The sequence below is a fragment of the Lissotriton vulgaris genome, chromosome 3_2 (assembly GCF_964263255.1).
Source record: "Lissotriton vulgaris chromosome 3_2, aLisVul1.2, whole genome shotgun sequence".
Lineage (NCBI taxonomy): Eukaryota > Metazoa > Chordata > Amphibia > Caudata > Salamandridae > Lissotriton > Lissotriton vulgaris.
The window spans coordinates 284217150-284233604 of record NC_141690.1 but is presented as its reverse complement, the minus strand read 5'-3'; the positions used below and the strand labels follow the sequence as shown (position 1 = coordinate 284233604).

At 49.4% G+C, this 16455-nt stretch overlaps 1 protein-coding gene across 1 annotated transcript in view; it reads left to right on the top strand.

Moving 5' to 3' along the window:
• LOC147725699 (uncharacterized) overlaps positions 1 to 16455 on the top strand; it is a 483091-nt gene that overhangs the window by 417006 nt on the left and 49630 nt on the right. The window contains exons 7-8 of the mRNA XM_086964378.1: positions 6904 to 7055; positions 9149 to 9203. Coding sequence (XP_086820504.1) covers positions 6904 to 7055; positions 9149 to 9203 — 207 coding nt within the window. The remainder of the gene's footprint in view (positions 1 to 6903; positions 7056 to 9148; positions 9204 to 16455) is intronic.

Below are 16455 nucleotides of genomic sequence, written 5' to 3'. Positions count from 1 at the left end.
GGCCCTGGGTTGCAGTGTATGGCTGCTGGAGGTGCTAAACTGGAGGCCACAGGTTGCAGTGTGTGGCTGCTGGAGGTGTTAAACTGGAGGCCACAGGTTGCAGAGTGTGGCTGCTGGAGGTGTTAAACTGGAGGCCTCAGGTTGCAGTGTGGCTGCTAGGGGTGTTAAACTGGAGGCCGCAGGTTGCAGTGTGGCTGCTGGGTGAATTAAACTGGAGGCCACAGGTTGCAGTGCGTGGCTACTGCTTGTGTTAAACTGGAGGCCACAGGTTGCAGTGCACGGCTGCTGCTTGTGTTAAACTGGAGGCCCCAGGTTGCCTTTTCCCCCAGAATGACTAACATCTCGGGATGCGGTTCAGAGGAGGTCTGTCTGTGTGTACACGTAGCGCTGGGACGCTCAAGGGCAGCCATGCGCTTTAGAAATTCTTTTTCATTTCATTTCATTCATTTCATTTCATTCAGTGTGTCTGCTGGAGGTGTTAAACTGGAGGCCACAGGTTGCAGTGTGGCTGCTGGGTGAATTAAACTGGGGGGCCACAGTTTCCAGTGTGTGGTTCTGTTAACTTAAGTCCACAGGTTTCTGTACATGGCTGGTAGTTATGTTATCTGAAGGCCACATTTTACTGAAAGGGTGTAGGCAGAAAATTAAAAGGCCCTCACTTTGATCTAAACTACTGATGACACTGACTCAGCAACACAAGTAAGCCCATCATCCCGATTGGTTCCCTTCAGCGTTTCCTCCTCCCTTCTTTCCTTTCACCCATCCATTGTTTCCCTTTTTAGCCATCCATCCAGTTATCATTTACTTCAGACGTCGATCATCCGTCCTTTCACTGTTCTATCCATGCACCCGTGCACCCATCAATCAATCATGACATCATACATCCATTGATCACTTTGTTCGCAATCCGATCATCCGTCCTTTCACCCATCCATCCAGTCATGCTTTCACCGTTTGATCCTTTCACCCATCCATCCATTCATGCTTTCACCGTTTGATCCTTTCACCCATCCATCCATTCATGCTTTCACCATTTGATCCTTTCACCCATCCATCCATTCATGCTTTCCCCGTTTGATCCTTTCACCCATCTATCCATTCATGACTTCATACATCTATTGATCATTTCGTTCACAAGTTGATCATCCATCTTTTCACTGTTCCATCCATTCATCCTTTCGATCCTTTCACCCATCAATCAATCATGACATCATACATCGATTGATCACACATCCCTCATCCATCCTCGCACTGTTCCATCAATTCATCCTTTCACCTTTCGATCCTTTCACCCATCCATCCATTCATCCTTTCAACCATCCATCGATTCATGCCATCATACATCTATTGTGTAAGAAAAAACAATTCCCAACAGGTTTTATGTCAAGACAGTTTCAATGATGTATGCAATATGCATTACAAGGAAGGAGGAAACCAGGAGTCAGTTGATTATAGGCAGTATTATTCACCAAGGAACAAAAGGAATGGTCTTTCACATAACAATACAGTTAGAGCAGCACTGTACAGAACAGATCATGTGACAACCACGTGACACTTGGTGCAAGGTGCTATATGCAATTGACGAAAGTGAAGGTGCAAGTGTTAAAATAAACAGCGTGATCGACGCATTAGCCAAATTATTACATCCAATACTGGCTCCAAAGAAACAAGTTATAATCACTTGGAACCAAATTATTTATGTAGGAGCACAGAACGTGATATGCGTCGTATAATTCAAGCTGTACAGTCGACGGCGTTTCGATCCCCCTTAGTCGGGATCGTCATCAGGACAGGGTTGTCGATGGAAACAGTGAGAATTACCCGGGCGCAAGGGCGGGGGTAGCTGAAGTCCGATTGGTCGCTCATTAGTCGATGACTGATCGTTGACTTTCTATGATCAGCGCGCGAAACTTGCTGTGCCTGAGTTAATCAGGACAGCGGAAGGCAATTGGGGCTCTTCTGGCGGGTAGGCTGCTAGCACTGTTTCCATCGACAACCCTGTCCTGATGACGATCCCGACTAAGGGGGATCGAAACGCCGTCGACTGTACAGCTTGAATTATACGACGCATATCACGTTCTGTGCTCCTACATAAATAATTTGGCTCCAAGTGATTATAACTTGTTTCTTTGGAGCCAGTATTGGATGTAATAATTTGGCTAATGCGTCGATCACGCTGTTTATTTTAACACTTGCACCTTCACTTTCGTCAATTGCATATAGCACCTTGCACCAAGTGTCACGTGGTTGTCACATGATCTGTTCTGTACAGTGCTGCTCTAACTGTATTGTTATGTGAAAGACCATTCCTTTTGTTCCTTGGTGAATAATACTGCCTATAATCAACTGACTCCTGGTTTCCTCCTTCCTTGTAATGCATATTGCATACATCATTGAAACTGTCTTGACATAAAACCTGTTGGGAATTGTTTTTTCTTACACGTTATACCCATCCCAACGAGGTTTATGGGTTTTCTCCTGTTTTTTATACAATCATACATCTATTGATCATTTCATTCACATGTCGATAATCCATCCTTTCACTGTTCCATCCATTCATCCTTTCACCCTTTAATCCTTCCACCCATCCACCCATTCATCCTTTCGATCCATTCACCCATCCGTCCATCTTTTCACCTTTCGATTCTTTCACCCATCCATCCATTCATGCCATCATACATCTATTGATCATTTCATTCTCATGTCGATAATCCATCCTTTCACTGTTCCATCCATTCATCCTTTCACCTTTCGATCCTTTCACCCATCCATCCATTCATGCCATCATACATCTATTGATCATTTTGTTCACACATTGATAATCCATCCTTTCACTGTTCCATCCATTCATCCGTTCACCTTTCGATCCTTTCAGCCATTATCTTTTCATCCTTTCACCATTTGATCCTTTCACCCATCATCTTTTCTTCCTTTCACCTTTTGATCCTTTCACCCATTCCTCCATTCATCCTTTCAATCATTTCACTCATCCCTCCATTCATTCCATCATACAGCTATCGGTTACTTCATTCTCACATCGATAATCCATCCTTTCACTGTTCTATTCATGCATCCTTTCACCTTTCGATCCTTTCACCCATCCATCCATTCATCCTTTCGATCTGTTCACTCATCCATCCATCCTTTCACCTTTGGATCCTTTCACCTAAACATCCATTCATGCCATCATACATCTATTGATCATTTCATTCACACGTTGATAATCCTTCTTTTCACTGTTCCATCCATTCATCCTTTCACCTTTTGATCCTTTCACCCATCCATCCATTCATCCTTTCAATCCTTTCACCCACCCTCCGTTCATGCCATCATACATCTATTGATCATTTAATTCTCACGTCGATGATCATCCTTTCACTGTTCTATCCATGCATCCTTTCAACATTCGATCCTTTCACCCAACCATCCATTTATCCTTTCACCTTTCAATCCTTTCACCCATCCATCCATTCATGCCATCATACATCTATTGATCATTTAAATCTCACATCGATGATCCATCCTTTCACTGTTCTATCCATGCATCTTTCACTATTCGATCCTTTCACCCATCCATCCATTCATCCTTTCACCTTTCAATCCTTTCACCCATCCATCCATTCATCCTTTCACCTTTCAATCCTTTCACCCATCCATCCATTCATCCTTTCACTGTTCGATCCTTTCACCCATCCATCCATTCATCCTTTCACAGTTTGATCCTTTCACCCACCCATCCATCCAGCCTTTCCCGTTTCGATCCTTTCAACCATCCATCCATTCATGCCATCATACATCTATTGATTATTTCATTCTCACGTTGATAATCCGTCTTTTCACTGTTCCATCCATTCATCTTTTCAACTTTAGATCCTTTCACCCGTCCATCCATTCATCCTTTCACTGGTCGATCCTTTCCCCCATCCATCCATTCATCCTTTCACTGTTCGATCCTTTCACCCATCCATCCATTCATCCTTTCACCTTTCAATCCTTTCACCCATCCATCCATTCATCCTTTCACCTTTCAATCCTTTCACCGATCCATCCATTCATCCTTTCACCTTTCAATCCTTTCACCCATCCATCCATTCATCCTTTCACTGTTCGATCCTTTCACCCATCCATCCATTCATCCTTTCACAGTTTGATCCTTTCACCCACCCATCCATCCAGCCTTTCCCCTTTCGATCCTTTCAACCATCCATCCATTCATGCCATCATACATCTATTGATTATTTCATTCTCACGTTGATAATCCGTCTTTTACTGTTCCATCCATTCATCTGTTCAACTTTAGATCCTTTCACCCGTCCATCCATTCATCCTTTCACTGGTCGATCCTTTCACCCATCCATCCATTCATCCTTTCACTGTTCGATCCTTTCACCCATCCATCTATTCATCCTTTCACTGTTCGATCAATTCAGCCATCCATCCATTCATCCTTTCACTGTTTGATCCTTTCACCCATCCATCCATTCATTCCATAATACATCTATTGATCATTTTATTCACACGTCGATAATCCATCCTTTCACTGTTCTATTCATTCATTCTTTCTGTTAATCCTGCAATCCGCCTATTAATACACCCTTCCATCCTTTCAACTGATCCTTTCACTCTACAATCAAACCATTCTTTCATCCTTCCTACACTCAGCCTTGCACCCTTCCCTACTGTGTTCTTTTCACCCTACATCCCCTACACCTTTCCTTTTACGTTTCCTTTCTTCCATATTGTCCGCCTGCCACCTTTGACCCTGTCTTCCTTTCCCTTCTTCTCCATTTTCTTTCCTCACATTGTTTTTTTTCTTCCATTTTTCTTCCCCACAGCTCTTTTTAATTCTGTCTGCCCTTTAAAGATGTTTTCCTCATTTCTGTCTCCTTCATTGGACTTGGCTCCCTTAGCGGCCGTGTTCTGCTTGGGGCAGACAGAAGAGTGGAAGGCCTTGAGCAGCTGTGACTGCTGGTTGTGTTAACTGAAGGCCATAGAGTGCATGATTGTCTGACCGAAGGCCACGGTTTGCGTTCTGCGGCTGATGGCCGCTCTATCACTCACGACCATGGACAGCAGATGTCAGTGGTGGACGCCCGCTATGGTCACTTGGTGTCCTGTACAATGATGGTCACCAGATCACGAAGTGAAGTCGTGGGAGGGTGAACTCTGGTGTGATGTTCCATATAGGTACCACAATACAGGCTAAGGTAGGCGCCTAACCTTTAACCTATATTCTCTGTACCATTACACTATATAACGGTTCTTAGTACGGACCTTTTACCTAGTTACAGTAATGTCCAGAGATGACATGGGGATTTCTTCGAAAAGCTTAAGCCTCATTCATTATGCATGAGGATTCTTGGAATCCAAACAGGACAGCGGGCCTACCATCTCCTGCATAATAGCTATGTATAAGGGTCATTCCTTCCGTCACCCCGGTCCAACATGACAAAGCAAGGTATATCCCCAGGGAGTACCGCTTTGGGTATATATACATCATCTCTTGCTGAGATAGGCAGAGGAGAAAAGGACTTCCATGCCGACACACTGAGGTGAGACGCTGAGGTTCCTGCACGCAGATACTCCAGCTCGCAGTGGTCTGACATACCTTGTGGGGTGCCCATCTCGAGACCAAGACGGGGTCCCACGGTGTCTCACTTCAGGTACTAGGGTTGACTTTATCTGAGAGAGATTCTTGACTTTACACCCACATACATGCTAGGTACACTTAAGAACATCTAGTGTGGGACGCATCGTAGGAGTCAGGAGTGCGCATTATTACTGTCATGTATTTCATATCCTTGCCTGTATTCGTTGTTTTAGCATGATGGTAGAACTCTACTATCCTTCTACTCTGTTCGTACTAATAATCATTTATATCTGTTACTGTCTAATGGTTGTTTCAGCACACCAATTTTACACCAGAATGAACCTGGTTCAATAAATACGTATTGAAAACGTCCCCATCGTTTCTTCTGTGTATCTCTCTGAGACAAAGTGAGCACGAGTGACTGAGCGAAAAGTATTGCACTGTTTCCACAATCTCTGATGGGACAGAGTTGTCATGTTCCATGGTTGCCAAGAACTCTTCTCTCCTTGGTAAGAGGGGTTTCTAGTGGCACTGTGGGCTAGCTGGTACAAAAAGCCAACATACATGGTAGGGGGGGTCTGGAATCAGTCTGACACCAATCCTATAGTGTATGTTGTCTAAACGTGCAGGGCCCGATTGACAGAACTAACTTAAGACAAAATCCTAAACTTACTACTTTTGGTATTCACAGAAGTTAGGATTTTGTCTTAAGTTTGTCTTAAGACAGACTTAAGACAGACTTAAGTTAGGATTTTGTCTTAAGTCTGTCCTAAGTCTGTCTTAAGACAAACTTAAGACAAAATCCTAACTTCTGTGAATACCAAAAGTAGTAAGTTTAGGATTTTGTCTTAAGTTAGTTCTGTGAATCGGGCCCGCAGATCCTATAAATGGTTATAGAAACCACATCACACTAGCTTTGAGCTGTTTCCAGTGCTTAATTTGTGAGAAAATAAGTTTGAGGGCTCTCGTCCGGATGTCACTGTAGCCACTTCTCCTCTCAGCGCCGCCTATGACAGAACCCACTGCTACCGACCATGAAACCCTGCAAGTGTGACATTTCAAACTATTCCAGGCCCCCAAAGCTGTGGGACTGACCTGGAAGGCAGGCAATAACCATTTTAAAGTGTATTGAATTAATAACCCAAACTGTTGCTGTGTTTGTCTCTATATTAGATAAACAGCGCCACCATGTGGCAGACTGTCAGCAGCGCCAGTGTTCACAATTAAGTGCTGGTGTTGAGCACCGAAAACCACTGCCTCAAATTAAACACTGTCTGCTTCTCCCTTCTGACATCTCTCTTTGTGTTCTCCAGAGGGAGGAAGAGGAGCGGAAGGAGGAAGAGCGCCGCAGGCTGCAGGAGGAGCGCAAGCGATGGGATCGCGAGAGGATGGAGCAGGAGAGGAGGGAAGCGGAGGAGAGAGATCGCAAGATTCGCGAGAAGGAGCAGATGATCGAGGAGCAGAGGTGAGCAACACACCATGAACAAGGCTTCTCGCAGTAGATGAACGAGGCCTCTCACCGTAGATGAACGTGGCCTCTCACCGTAGATGAACGTGGCCTCTCGCCAGAGGACACTCATGGTTCAACTTGAAGATGTTCCTCATACTTGGGCAGACGAGGTGTGGTTTCAGGCCTTGTTCCCCCTCCGCCCCCACCCCTCAACTCCAGATTACACAGACTCTTTGTGCAGGCCATGTCCTAGAGGTACTACAGGTAAGGGGGATGCACACAGGATGTGGGTGGGGGGCATGTCCTGTAGGTACCACAGGTAAGGGGTGTGCACACAGGCTCTGGGTGGGGGCCATGTCCTATAGGTACTGCAGGTAAGGGGATGCACACAGGTTGTGGGTGCGGCCCATGTCCCATAAGTACCACAGGTAAGGGGATGCACACAGGCTCTGGGGGCCCGCCCATGTCCTATAGGTACTGCAGGTAAGGGGGATGCACACAGGCTCTGGGGGCGGCCCATGTCCTGTAGGTACTACAGGTAAGGGAGATGCACACAGGGTCTGGGTGCGGCCCATGTCCTATAGGTACTGCAGGTAAGGGGGATGCACACAGGCTCTGGGGGCGGCCCATGTCCTATAGGTACTACAGGTAAGGGGATGCACACAGGCTCTGGGTGCGGCCCATGTCCTGTAGGTACCACAGGTAAGGGGATGCACACAGGCTCTGGGGGCGGCCCATGTCCTGTAGGTACTACAGGTAAGGGGGATGCACACAGGGTCTGGGTGCGGCCCATATCCTATAGGTACTGCAGGTAAGGGGGATGCACACAGGCTCTGGGGGCGGCCCATGTCCTATAGGTACTACAGGTAAGGAGATGCACACAGGCTCTGGGTGCGCCCCATGTCCTGTAGGTACCACAGGTAAGGGGATGCACACAGGCTCTGGGGGCGGCCCATGTCCTGTAGGTACTACAGGTAAGGGGGATGCTCACAGGGTCTGGATGCAGCCCATGTCCTATAGGTACTGCAGGTAAGGGGGATGCACACAGGCTCTGGGGGCGGCCCATGTCCTGTAGGTACTACAGGTAAGGGGGATGCACACAGGGTCTGGGTGCGGCCCATGCCCTATAGGTACTGCAGGTAAGGGGGATGCACACAGGCTCTGGGTGCAGGCCATGTCCTGTAAGTACCACAGGGTTGGGTGGATGCACACTGGGTGGGAGCCATGTCCTGGAGGTACCACGAGTATGGGGGATGCACACTGGCTCTGGGTGGGGGCTATGTCTTGTAGGTACTGCAGGCAAAGGGGGGATGCACACAGGCTCTGAGTACAGGCTATGTCCTGTAGGTACCACAGGTAAGGGGGATGCACGCAGGCTCTGAGTACAAGCTATGTCCTGTAGGTAACACAGGTATGGGGAAATCACACAGGCTCTGGGTGCAGGCCATGTCCTGTACATACCACAGGGGTGGGTGCATGCACACTGGGTGGGAGCCATGTCCTGGAGGTACCACAGGTAAGGGTGGTGCACACAGTGTCTGGCTGAAGGCCATTTGTCCTGCCTACTGCCTGCAGAGACCGACTACAGTCAGCCTGAGGGATGTTCAGTGAGTTATCTCAGTAAGCGTCTGGAAAAGCCCAGGATGTCACTGAAAAAACACTGGTAAATGGAAGTTTTTAATTTCTTCTGAAATCACAAAATACCCCACAGAATAAGAGCCGCCGAATGTCTCTGCGCCCCACGCGTCACTGCAGAAAGTAACAGGTCTCTGCGCCGCCCCCTCCCACTCCCTTACTGCTGCCCCACTGCCCGAGGGACCCTTCATCCTTCCTGCGCCTTGTCTGCTGGGTCTTTGATTCATTCTCGCTTCTCCTTTATTTGTGCGCTTCGAGGCGCGCAGAGAAAGAAGCAGCGCTATTCAAGACCAGAGCCGGTGTCTGTTGTGTCCTGCCCGTCATGCAGTGCAAGGCTCTGTGAGCCCCTCAAACACACAGGACCCCGCAACGATCCGAGTCCTCCAGTGGAAGGACAGGCCCGGCTGGGGGAAGGAGGGGGCAGCATTATTTACTTCCCTTGGTAACAAGACCCCCTTCTGTCCTCCCTGCAGAAAGGAACAAGCCAGGCTGCAGGCGGAGGAGAGGAAGAAAGAGAAGTCCAGATGGGTGAGTGAAGGGTGCTGGGCTGGGAGTGGGAGTGGATTGCTTCAGTAGAGCTCGGTAGGGGGTTGGAGCCCTGCATTAGAGGCCTGTGGATTGGGGGTGAGTTGGTGGAGGACAGGACCTTAACCCTGCATTAGAGTCCAGAGGATGTTGAGTTGGTGGAGGGCAGGACCTTAACCCTGCATTAGAGTCCGGAGGATGTTGAGTTGGTGGAGGACAGGGCCTTAGCCCTGCATTAGAGTCCAGAGGATGTTGAGTTGGTGGAGGACAGGGCCTTAACCCTGCATTAGAGTCCGGAGGATGTTGAGTTGGTGGAGGACAGGGCCTTAACCCTGCATTAGAGTCCAGAGGATGTTGAGTTGGTGGAGGACAGGGCCTTAACCCTGCATTAGAGTCCAGAGGATGTTGAGTTGGTGGAGGACAGGGCCTTAACCCTGCATTAGAGTCCAGAGGATGTTGAGTTGGTGGAGGACAGGGCCTTAACTCTGGACTAGAGGTCACCGTTTGTGGTTTGTTTCTGGAGGGCGGGCCCTGGTCTGGATCACATGACCATCGGCTGTCAATCAGCGGGTGGAGAGCAGGAGCTCAGCTCTGGATTACATGAGAGTGCGGTGGTGAGCTGGTGGGTGGGGACAGTTGTGGATTTGATGATAAAACTCCTTTGTTGGTGAGGTATTAGTGTAGCTGCATAAATACAGGTTTTGCAGCGTTAATCTTTCTGGATTCACTATGCTGTGCATTATTACATTATTACGTGGTCTAGTGGTTGGGAGCCGGAATCATAATCTCTTTTCTTTTTTTTTCATGGCCCAGGTGGGCGTCGAGGTCCCACCATTTGGTGTCTTCCCGTAAGGTCGGCGTGCTTCCTCAGGAAGCTCCCACCTTTGGGCGCCATCTTCAGATTCTTTTTCCCGCCATTGGGTCTGGATCGTCACCGAGAGGTTTCAGAATTTTTGAAAGAAGAAGAGACAATCAAGACAGAAGACCACCGAAAAGTTGGAGTTTTCATCATACAATCAAGTACAAAGAACCGGGATGACAAAGAAGGAGAAGAAGACCAGAAACGTCGACGTCCAACGGAGAATGCGCATGCAGGGGCCCCCCTGAGCGCAGGAATGGACAAAACACCTTTTAAATTCTGCCGTAATTGCCACCACAAGTACGCTCAGAAGGACCAGCACCTGGTTTGCAACCTCTGCCTGCCTATCGACCACGAAAGCAAGGATTGCAATGCCTGCTTGGCATTCATCCCGAAGACCCTCAGAGTAAGGGAAAGACAGAGGATAGCAAACTACACCATGCAGGGCCAAGGGCAACCTCCGTCGCTCAGGGACTTGGGCCTCTCCAGTGGAGAAGAGGACAACATCGCCGACGGACCAGAGGACTACACGGTCGTAGAGACCGATAAGAAGTCGTCAAAGGATGTAAGAGAGACGTTGACCCCTAAAACCCCGACAGACTCTCGAAAAACAGAGCCAAAGTCCTCGAAAGGAGCACTGGCGTCGAAGCACTCAACGGCCACAGCTGCGTCCATGGACAAACAGCCCAGCGAATCCTTCGAAAAGGACACCCAGCCGGCGAAAGGGCAAGAGAAACCTAGGTCGTCGAAGCACGCCCCCGAAAAGGCACGCTCAGCGCCGAAGAAAAAAGCCGAAGGCGACTTTGACGTCAACATCGATGACATCGAAGAGAAACGCCGATACTCTCGACACCGACCAAGCGGCAGAAATGGAGAGGAAAAAAAGGAGGCTCGAGGCTGAAATGGACACTATCCTCCAGAGAAAGAAAGATTTCAACGAACGGATGAAAAGATGCACCATCTCTTAGAAGGCGTTGACGATTATCGAAGCAGAAGTCGAGGAGGAGTTCAACGCCGAAGATCCGCCGTAAACTCCGGAACCTGCAGAAGAGCAGGACGAGGAGGGCCTATATTACTACAGAGGAGTAGGCGAGGAAGACCATCAAACGAGCGTGGGGTCAGCATCCTCGGTGGTGCAGGACCTGGTTTGGCAGAAACTCGACACCGAAAGCCCGGAAGAGGCCGTAGAATTATATCCCTCGAGTCCTTCGCCGCCAGACGACATGCTTCAGCAACATATGGGGTAAAATTAGAGGAAGAAAAACCAAAAGCGTGCTTCCTCTTAGAAACCCTGCTCTCCACTCAAACCAGGAGCCAATTCCTGCCTATGCTTCCTAGTGTCCTGGACCAGGGCAGGGAAGCCTTCAAGGAGCCATCAACCTGCAGGTCTGTCACCCCTAGAACTGAGAAAAAAATATAAACATTCCTCCAAGGACCCTGTATATATCAAGGGTTCCGTACCAGCTGATTCAGTCATCACTGCAACAGCCAGAAAGAGAGCCAACATTCCCACAAACTCTGGGCCACCCCCAGACGAGGATAGGCTCACAGGAAGGAAAATAGAGAAGAATGCAGCAATTCACTGGCGCATTGCGAACTCCAATGCCCTATTAAACAGACATACTTACCAACATTGGGAGGAGGTTGGTCAGCTGCTCAAACATCTCACGGAAAAATATCAGCAGAGGGCAACACACCTAGTGGAGGAAGGCAAGAACATGGCCAACTCCCGCCTGAAATCGGCCCTAGATTCGGCAGACACATCCCACAGGCTCATGATGATTGGAGTCATCCAGAGAGGAGGCATGCATGGCTGAGGATCTCAGGCTTCAAGCCGGAAGTCCAGAATAATATTTTAAACACACCCTTCAATGGGGAAATGCTGTTCGGTGCTCCAGAAGATGAGAAACTGACGCAGCTCAAAAAAGAGAACGAAACTGCAAGGTACATGGGTGCACTGCAGTTCAGAGGTAGGAGAAGGGGCACCCCCTCAAAGAGACCGAACAGCAGAGTAGGAAACCAGCCGGGAACGTCCCACCACACCTTCCAGCAGACCTATCGGGGCAACAACCAAACACAGGAAGGGCAGCAACAGGAAACCTGGCAGTACCAACCTAGGGGCCAGTCCTTTCGGGGGTGACCTAATGGACGGGGACAAACAAGAAGAGTGGGCCAGCAACCCACCTCCAAGTGACTTCGCTGCACCGAATTTTCCCACCCACATAACACCTGCCAGGTCCGGCACACCAAAAGACTCAAAAAGAAATTAGACGCACACGAAAAAGAGATGAGCGATCACATAACACCGGTAGGAGGCAACTAAATTACTACTTCCAGGAGTGGTAGAAAATAACAACAGACAAACGGATACTAAACATCATACAGTTCGGGTACTGTATAGAAGTAGAAAGGAAACCACCAAACAGGAGGCCAAAACGCAAAGGTCGACCAGCAAAAGAACTCACGCTCCTCCTGCAGGAAGCACAAGAACTCCTCAGCAAGGAGGCAATAGAGGCAGTGCCGTTCAAAGAAAGAAACAAGGGAGTGTACTCCAACTACTTCCTCGTACCAAAAGTGAACGAAACATTAAGACCAATCCTGGACCTACGGTTCTTAAAGCAATACATAAAGACTCAAAAATTTTAAATGACGTCACTACAGAAGGTAATTCCTCATATAAGGGACGGGGATTTTATGTCCTCTATAGATCTCAAGGACGCCTACCTACACATTCCCATGAACAAACAACTCAAAACATCTACTGAGATTTGCCATCAACAAGGCGCACTACCAGTTCACAGCCCTGACCTTCGGACTAAAATCCGCTCCAAGGGTATTCACAAAATGCTTCGCAGCTGGCACCTACTGAGGAAAGGAATTCATGTATATACCTACCTCGATAACTGGCTAGTAAAGGCAGGTTCCAACAAACAATGCCAATTACATGTATAGCGGGTCACTCAAACGTTGAGGGAACTGGGATTTTCAATACACTGGGGAAAATCCTCAATGGAATCAGAACAGGTGAAGATCTTCCTGGGCACTCAGATCAACACCATTCAGAGCAGGGTGTTCCCCAGCGAGAAGAGAACACTGGCCCTGCTGAAGGAGACACGTCAATACCAGAAGGGGCGAGCTCTGACAGTGAGGACAGCGAGCAAGATCATGGGGATGAAGGCGTCCTGCATACACCTGGTCCCCAATATACGACTACACGTGAGACCATTCCAGGGATGGCTACAACAACAATGGTCACAACCAACAGGGAGTTGGGAAGATCTAGTGGTTGTAACGCACCATGTGCAAGAGGAGATAGCGTGGTGGAACAAACAAAACATAATCAGGTGAAAGCCATTTACTCCACCAACTCCAACAGTGACCATCACCACAGACGCATCCCAGATGGGATGGGGAGCGCACATGAACCAACTCAAGGTGAGGGGTCTGTGGACCCCAGCAGATGCGATCAAGCACATCAACTACCTAGAACTAAAGACCGTGTTCCTTGCCCTAAAAGCCTTCCAGAGACAACTGTACAGGCAGAGAGTGTTGATACAAACCGACAGCACCACAACGATGTTCTACATCAACAAACAGGGAGGAACACAATCAGTAGCGCTATCAAACCTAGCGCAGGAAATATGGAAATGGGTCATCTGACTACAAATAGACATCCTGGCAGTACACCTACCAGGAAAAGACAATGTGGAAGCAGACAGGCTCAGCAGACAGACATCAGCATCCCACGAGTGGGAGCTCAATCCACAGGAAACGCAAAAGCTATTTAAGAAGTGGGGGGTCCCAAAGATAGACCTGTTTGCAACACACCGGAATGCAAAATGACAATACTTCGCATCCAGACAACCAGGGGAGCAATCTCAGGGGAATGCCCTACGGATAAGCTGGTCGAAGACATTTGCCTCCGCTTTTCCCCCGATACTATTGATACACCGAGTGCTCAGCAAATGCAGAACCAGCAACATGACGCTGATACTGGTGGAACCACAGTGGGCCAGGAAGTCCTGGTTCTCACAAATAGTGGAGATGGCGCAGGGGTCACCACACAAGTTCGCAAGAAGAAGAGACTTGCTTTCCATGCAGAACGAAGAGGTGCTGCACCCAGGACCAGAGAGTCTCTGCTTAGCAGCTTGGCTCCTGAAGACTTGGAGTTTGCACACCTAAAACTCCCAGAGAGCATGCTGCGGGTGCTGCGGGAGGCAAGGAGACCCACCACATGGAGGTGCTATGTGGCAAAATGGAAACGATTCACACAATGGTGCATCAGGAAGAAGCTCCACAAGTCAATCACCAGGGAATCACCAGTGCTAAAGTACTTAACACACTTGTTAAAAAGAAACCTAAGCAGTAGTTTGCTGAAAGTACACCTAGCTGCGATAGTAGCCTATACAAGAGGAGAGACTGGGAAAAGCTTATTTACATCCCAGGTGGTAAAAAGATTCCTGGAGGGGGCAAAGTGAATTGCCCCGATCAAGAGCATCGTGAAAGAACTCTGCAATCCCAGCTCCAACACCAACGACATCCCACCATCACAAGACCTGTGCGACTCCCTGGCCACCTTCTTTCACCGCAAGATCACCGACATCCACGACAGCTTCAACTCTGACACCACCGCACCCACCACCGAGTCCACCACCACTGCGACAACCACCCGCACCAGTCGCCTGACCGCCTGGTCCAACGTCAGAGACGAGGACACTATCAAAACCATGAACTCCATCCACTCCGGATCCCCATCTGACCCCTGCCCTCACCACGTCGTCAAGCAAAGCCAGCACAACCATCGCGCCCCACCTCCGGAAAACAATCAACAGTTCCTTCGAGACAGCTACCTTCCCAGAAAGCTGGAAGCACGCCGAGATCAACGCCCTTCTGAAGAAGCCCAAGGCAGACCCCAAGGATCTCAAGAACTTTCGGCCAATCTCCCTGCTCCCGTTCCCGGCAAAAGTGACAGAGAAGATCGTCAACAGACAGCTGACCCGCTACCTCAAAGACAACAACATCCTGGACCCCACCCAATCTGGTTTCCGCAGCAACCGCAGCACCAAGACCGCCCTCATCGCCGCCACTGACGACATCAGGATCCTGATGGATAAAGGAGTAACCGCCGCCCTCATCCTCCTGGGCCTATCAGCAGCCTTTGACACGGTCTGCCACCGCACCCTATCAGCATGCCTCCATGACGCAGGAATCCAAGAGAAGGCCCTGGCCTGGACCACATCCTTCCTCTCCGGCAGAACCGAGAGCGTCCGCCTCCCTCCCTTGCGCTCAAGAACCACCGAGATCATCTGCGGCACCCCACAGGGATCCTCCCTCAGCCCGACGCTGTTCAATATCTACATGGCACCGTTCACCCACGTCGCATGACAACATAACCTCAACATCATCTCCTACGCCGACGACACCCAGCGGATCATATCCCTCACCGAAGACCCCCACACCGCCAAAGCCAACCTCCACAGAGGAATGAAGGCCGTAGCCGACTAGATGAAGGACAGCAGGCTGAAGCTGAATTCAGACAAGACGTAGGTCCTCATTCTCGGACCCACCCCATCAGCCTGGGACGACTCTTGGTGGCCCACATCGCTAGGCACAGCACCGGAACCACCGATCACGCACGCAACCTGGGGGTCATCCTCGATTCCGCCCTCTCCATGACAAAGCAAGTCAATGCCGTCTCTGCGTCCTGCTTCAACACCCCCCGAATGCTCAGCAGGATCTTCAAATGGATCCCTCCCGACACGAGAAAAACCGTCACCCATGCCCTCATCACCAGCAGACTCGACTACGGGAACACCCTCTACTCAGGAACAACTACCAAGCTCCTGAGATGACTACAACAAATTCAGAACGCCTCGGCAAGACTGATCCTCGACTTCCCCCGACGCAGCCACATCACACCCTACCTGAGAGGCCTGCACTGGTTCCCCTTCAACAAGAGGATCACCTTCAAGCTCCTCATCCACGCACACAAAGCACTACACAACACCGGACCTACATACCTCAACAACCGTGTCAGCTTCCACACCCCCACCCGAAGCCTCCGCTCAGCCAACCTCACCCTCGCCACAGTCCCCCGTATCCGGAAAACCACCGCCGGTGGCAGATCCTTCTCCTACCTCGCCGCAAAGACCTGGAACGCTCTCCCTACCAGCCTATGACAGAATGAGGACCTGCTAGCCTTCAGAAGACTCCTCAAGACCTGGCTCTTCGATCAGTAGCGCCCCCTCCCCCCCAAGCACCTTGAGACCCTCTCGGGTATGTAGCGCGCTTTAGAAATGCTGTGATTGATTGAATGATTGAAGAGGATGCCACCACCGGCATGGAACCTTAATGTAGTTCTAACAGAGCTTATGAAAGCGCCTTTTGAATCTATCC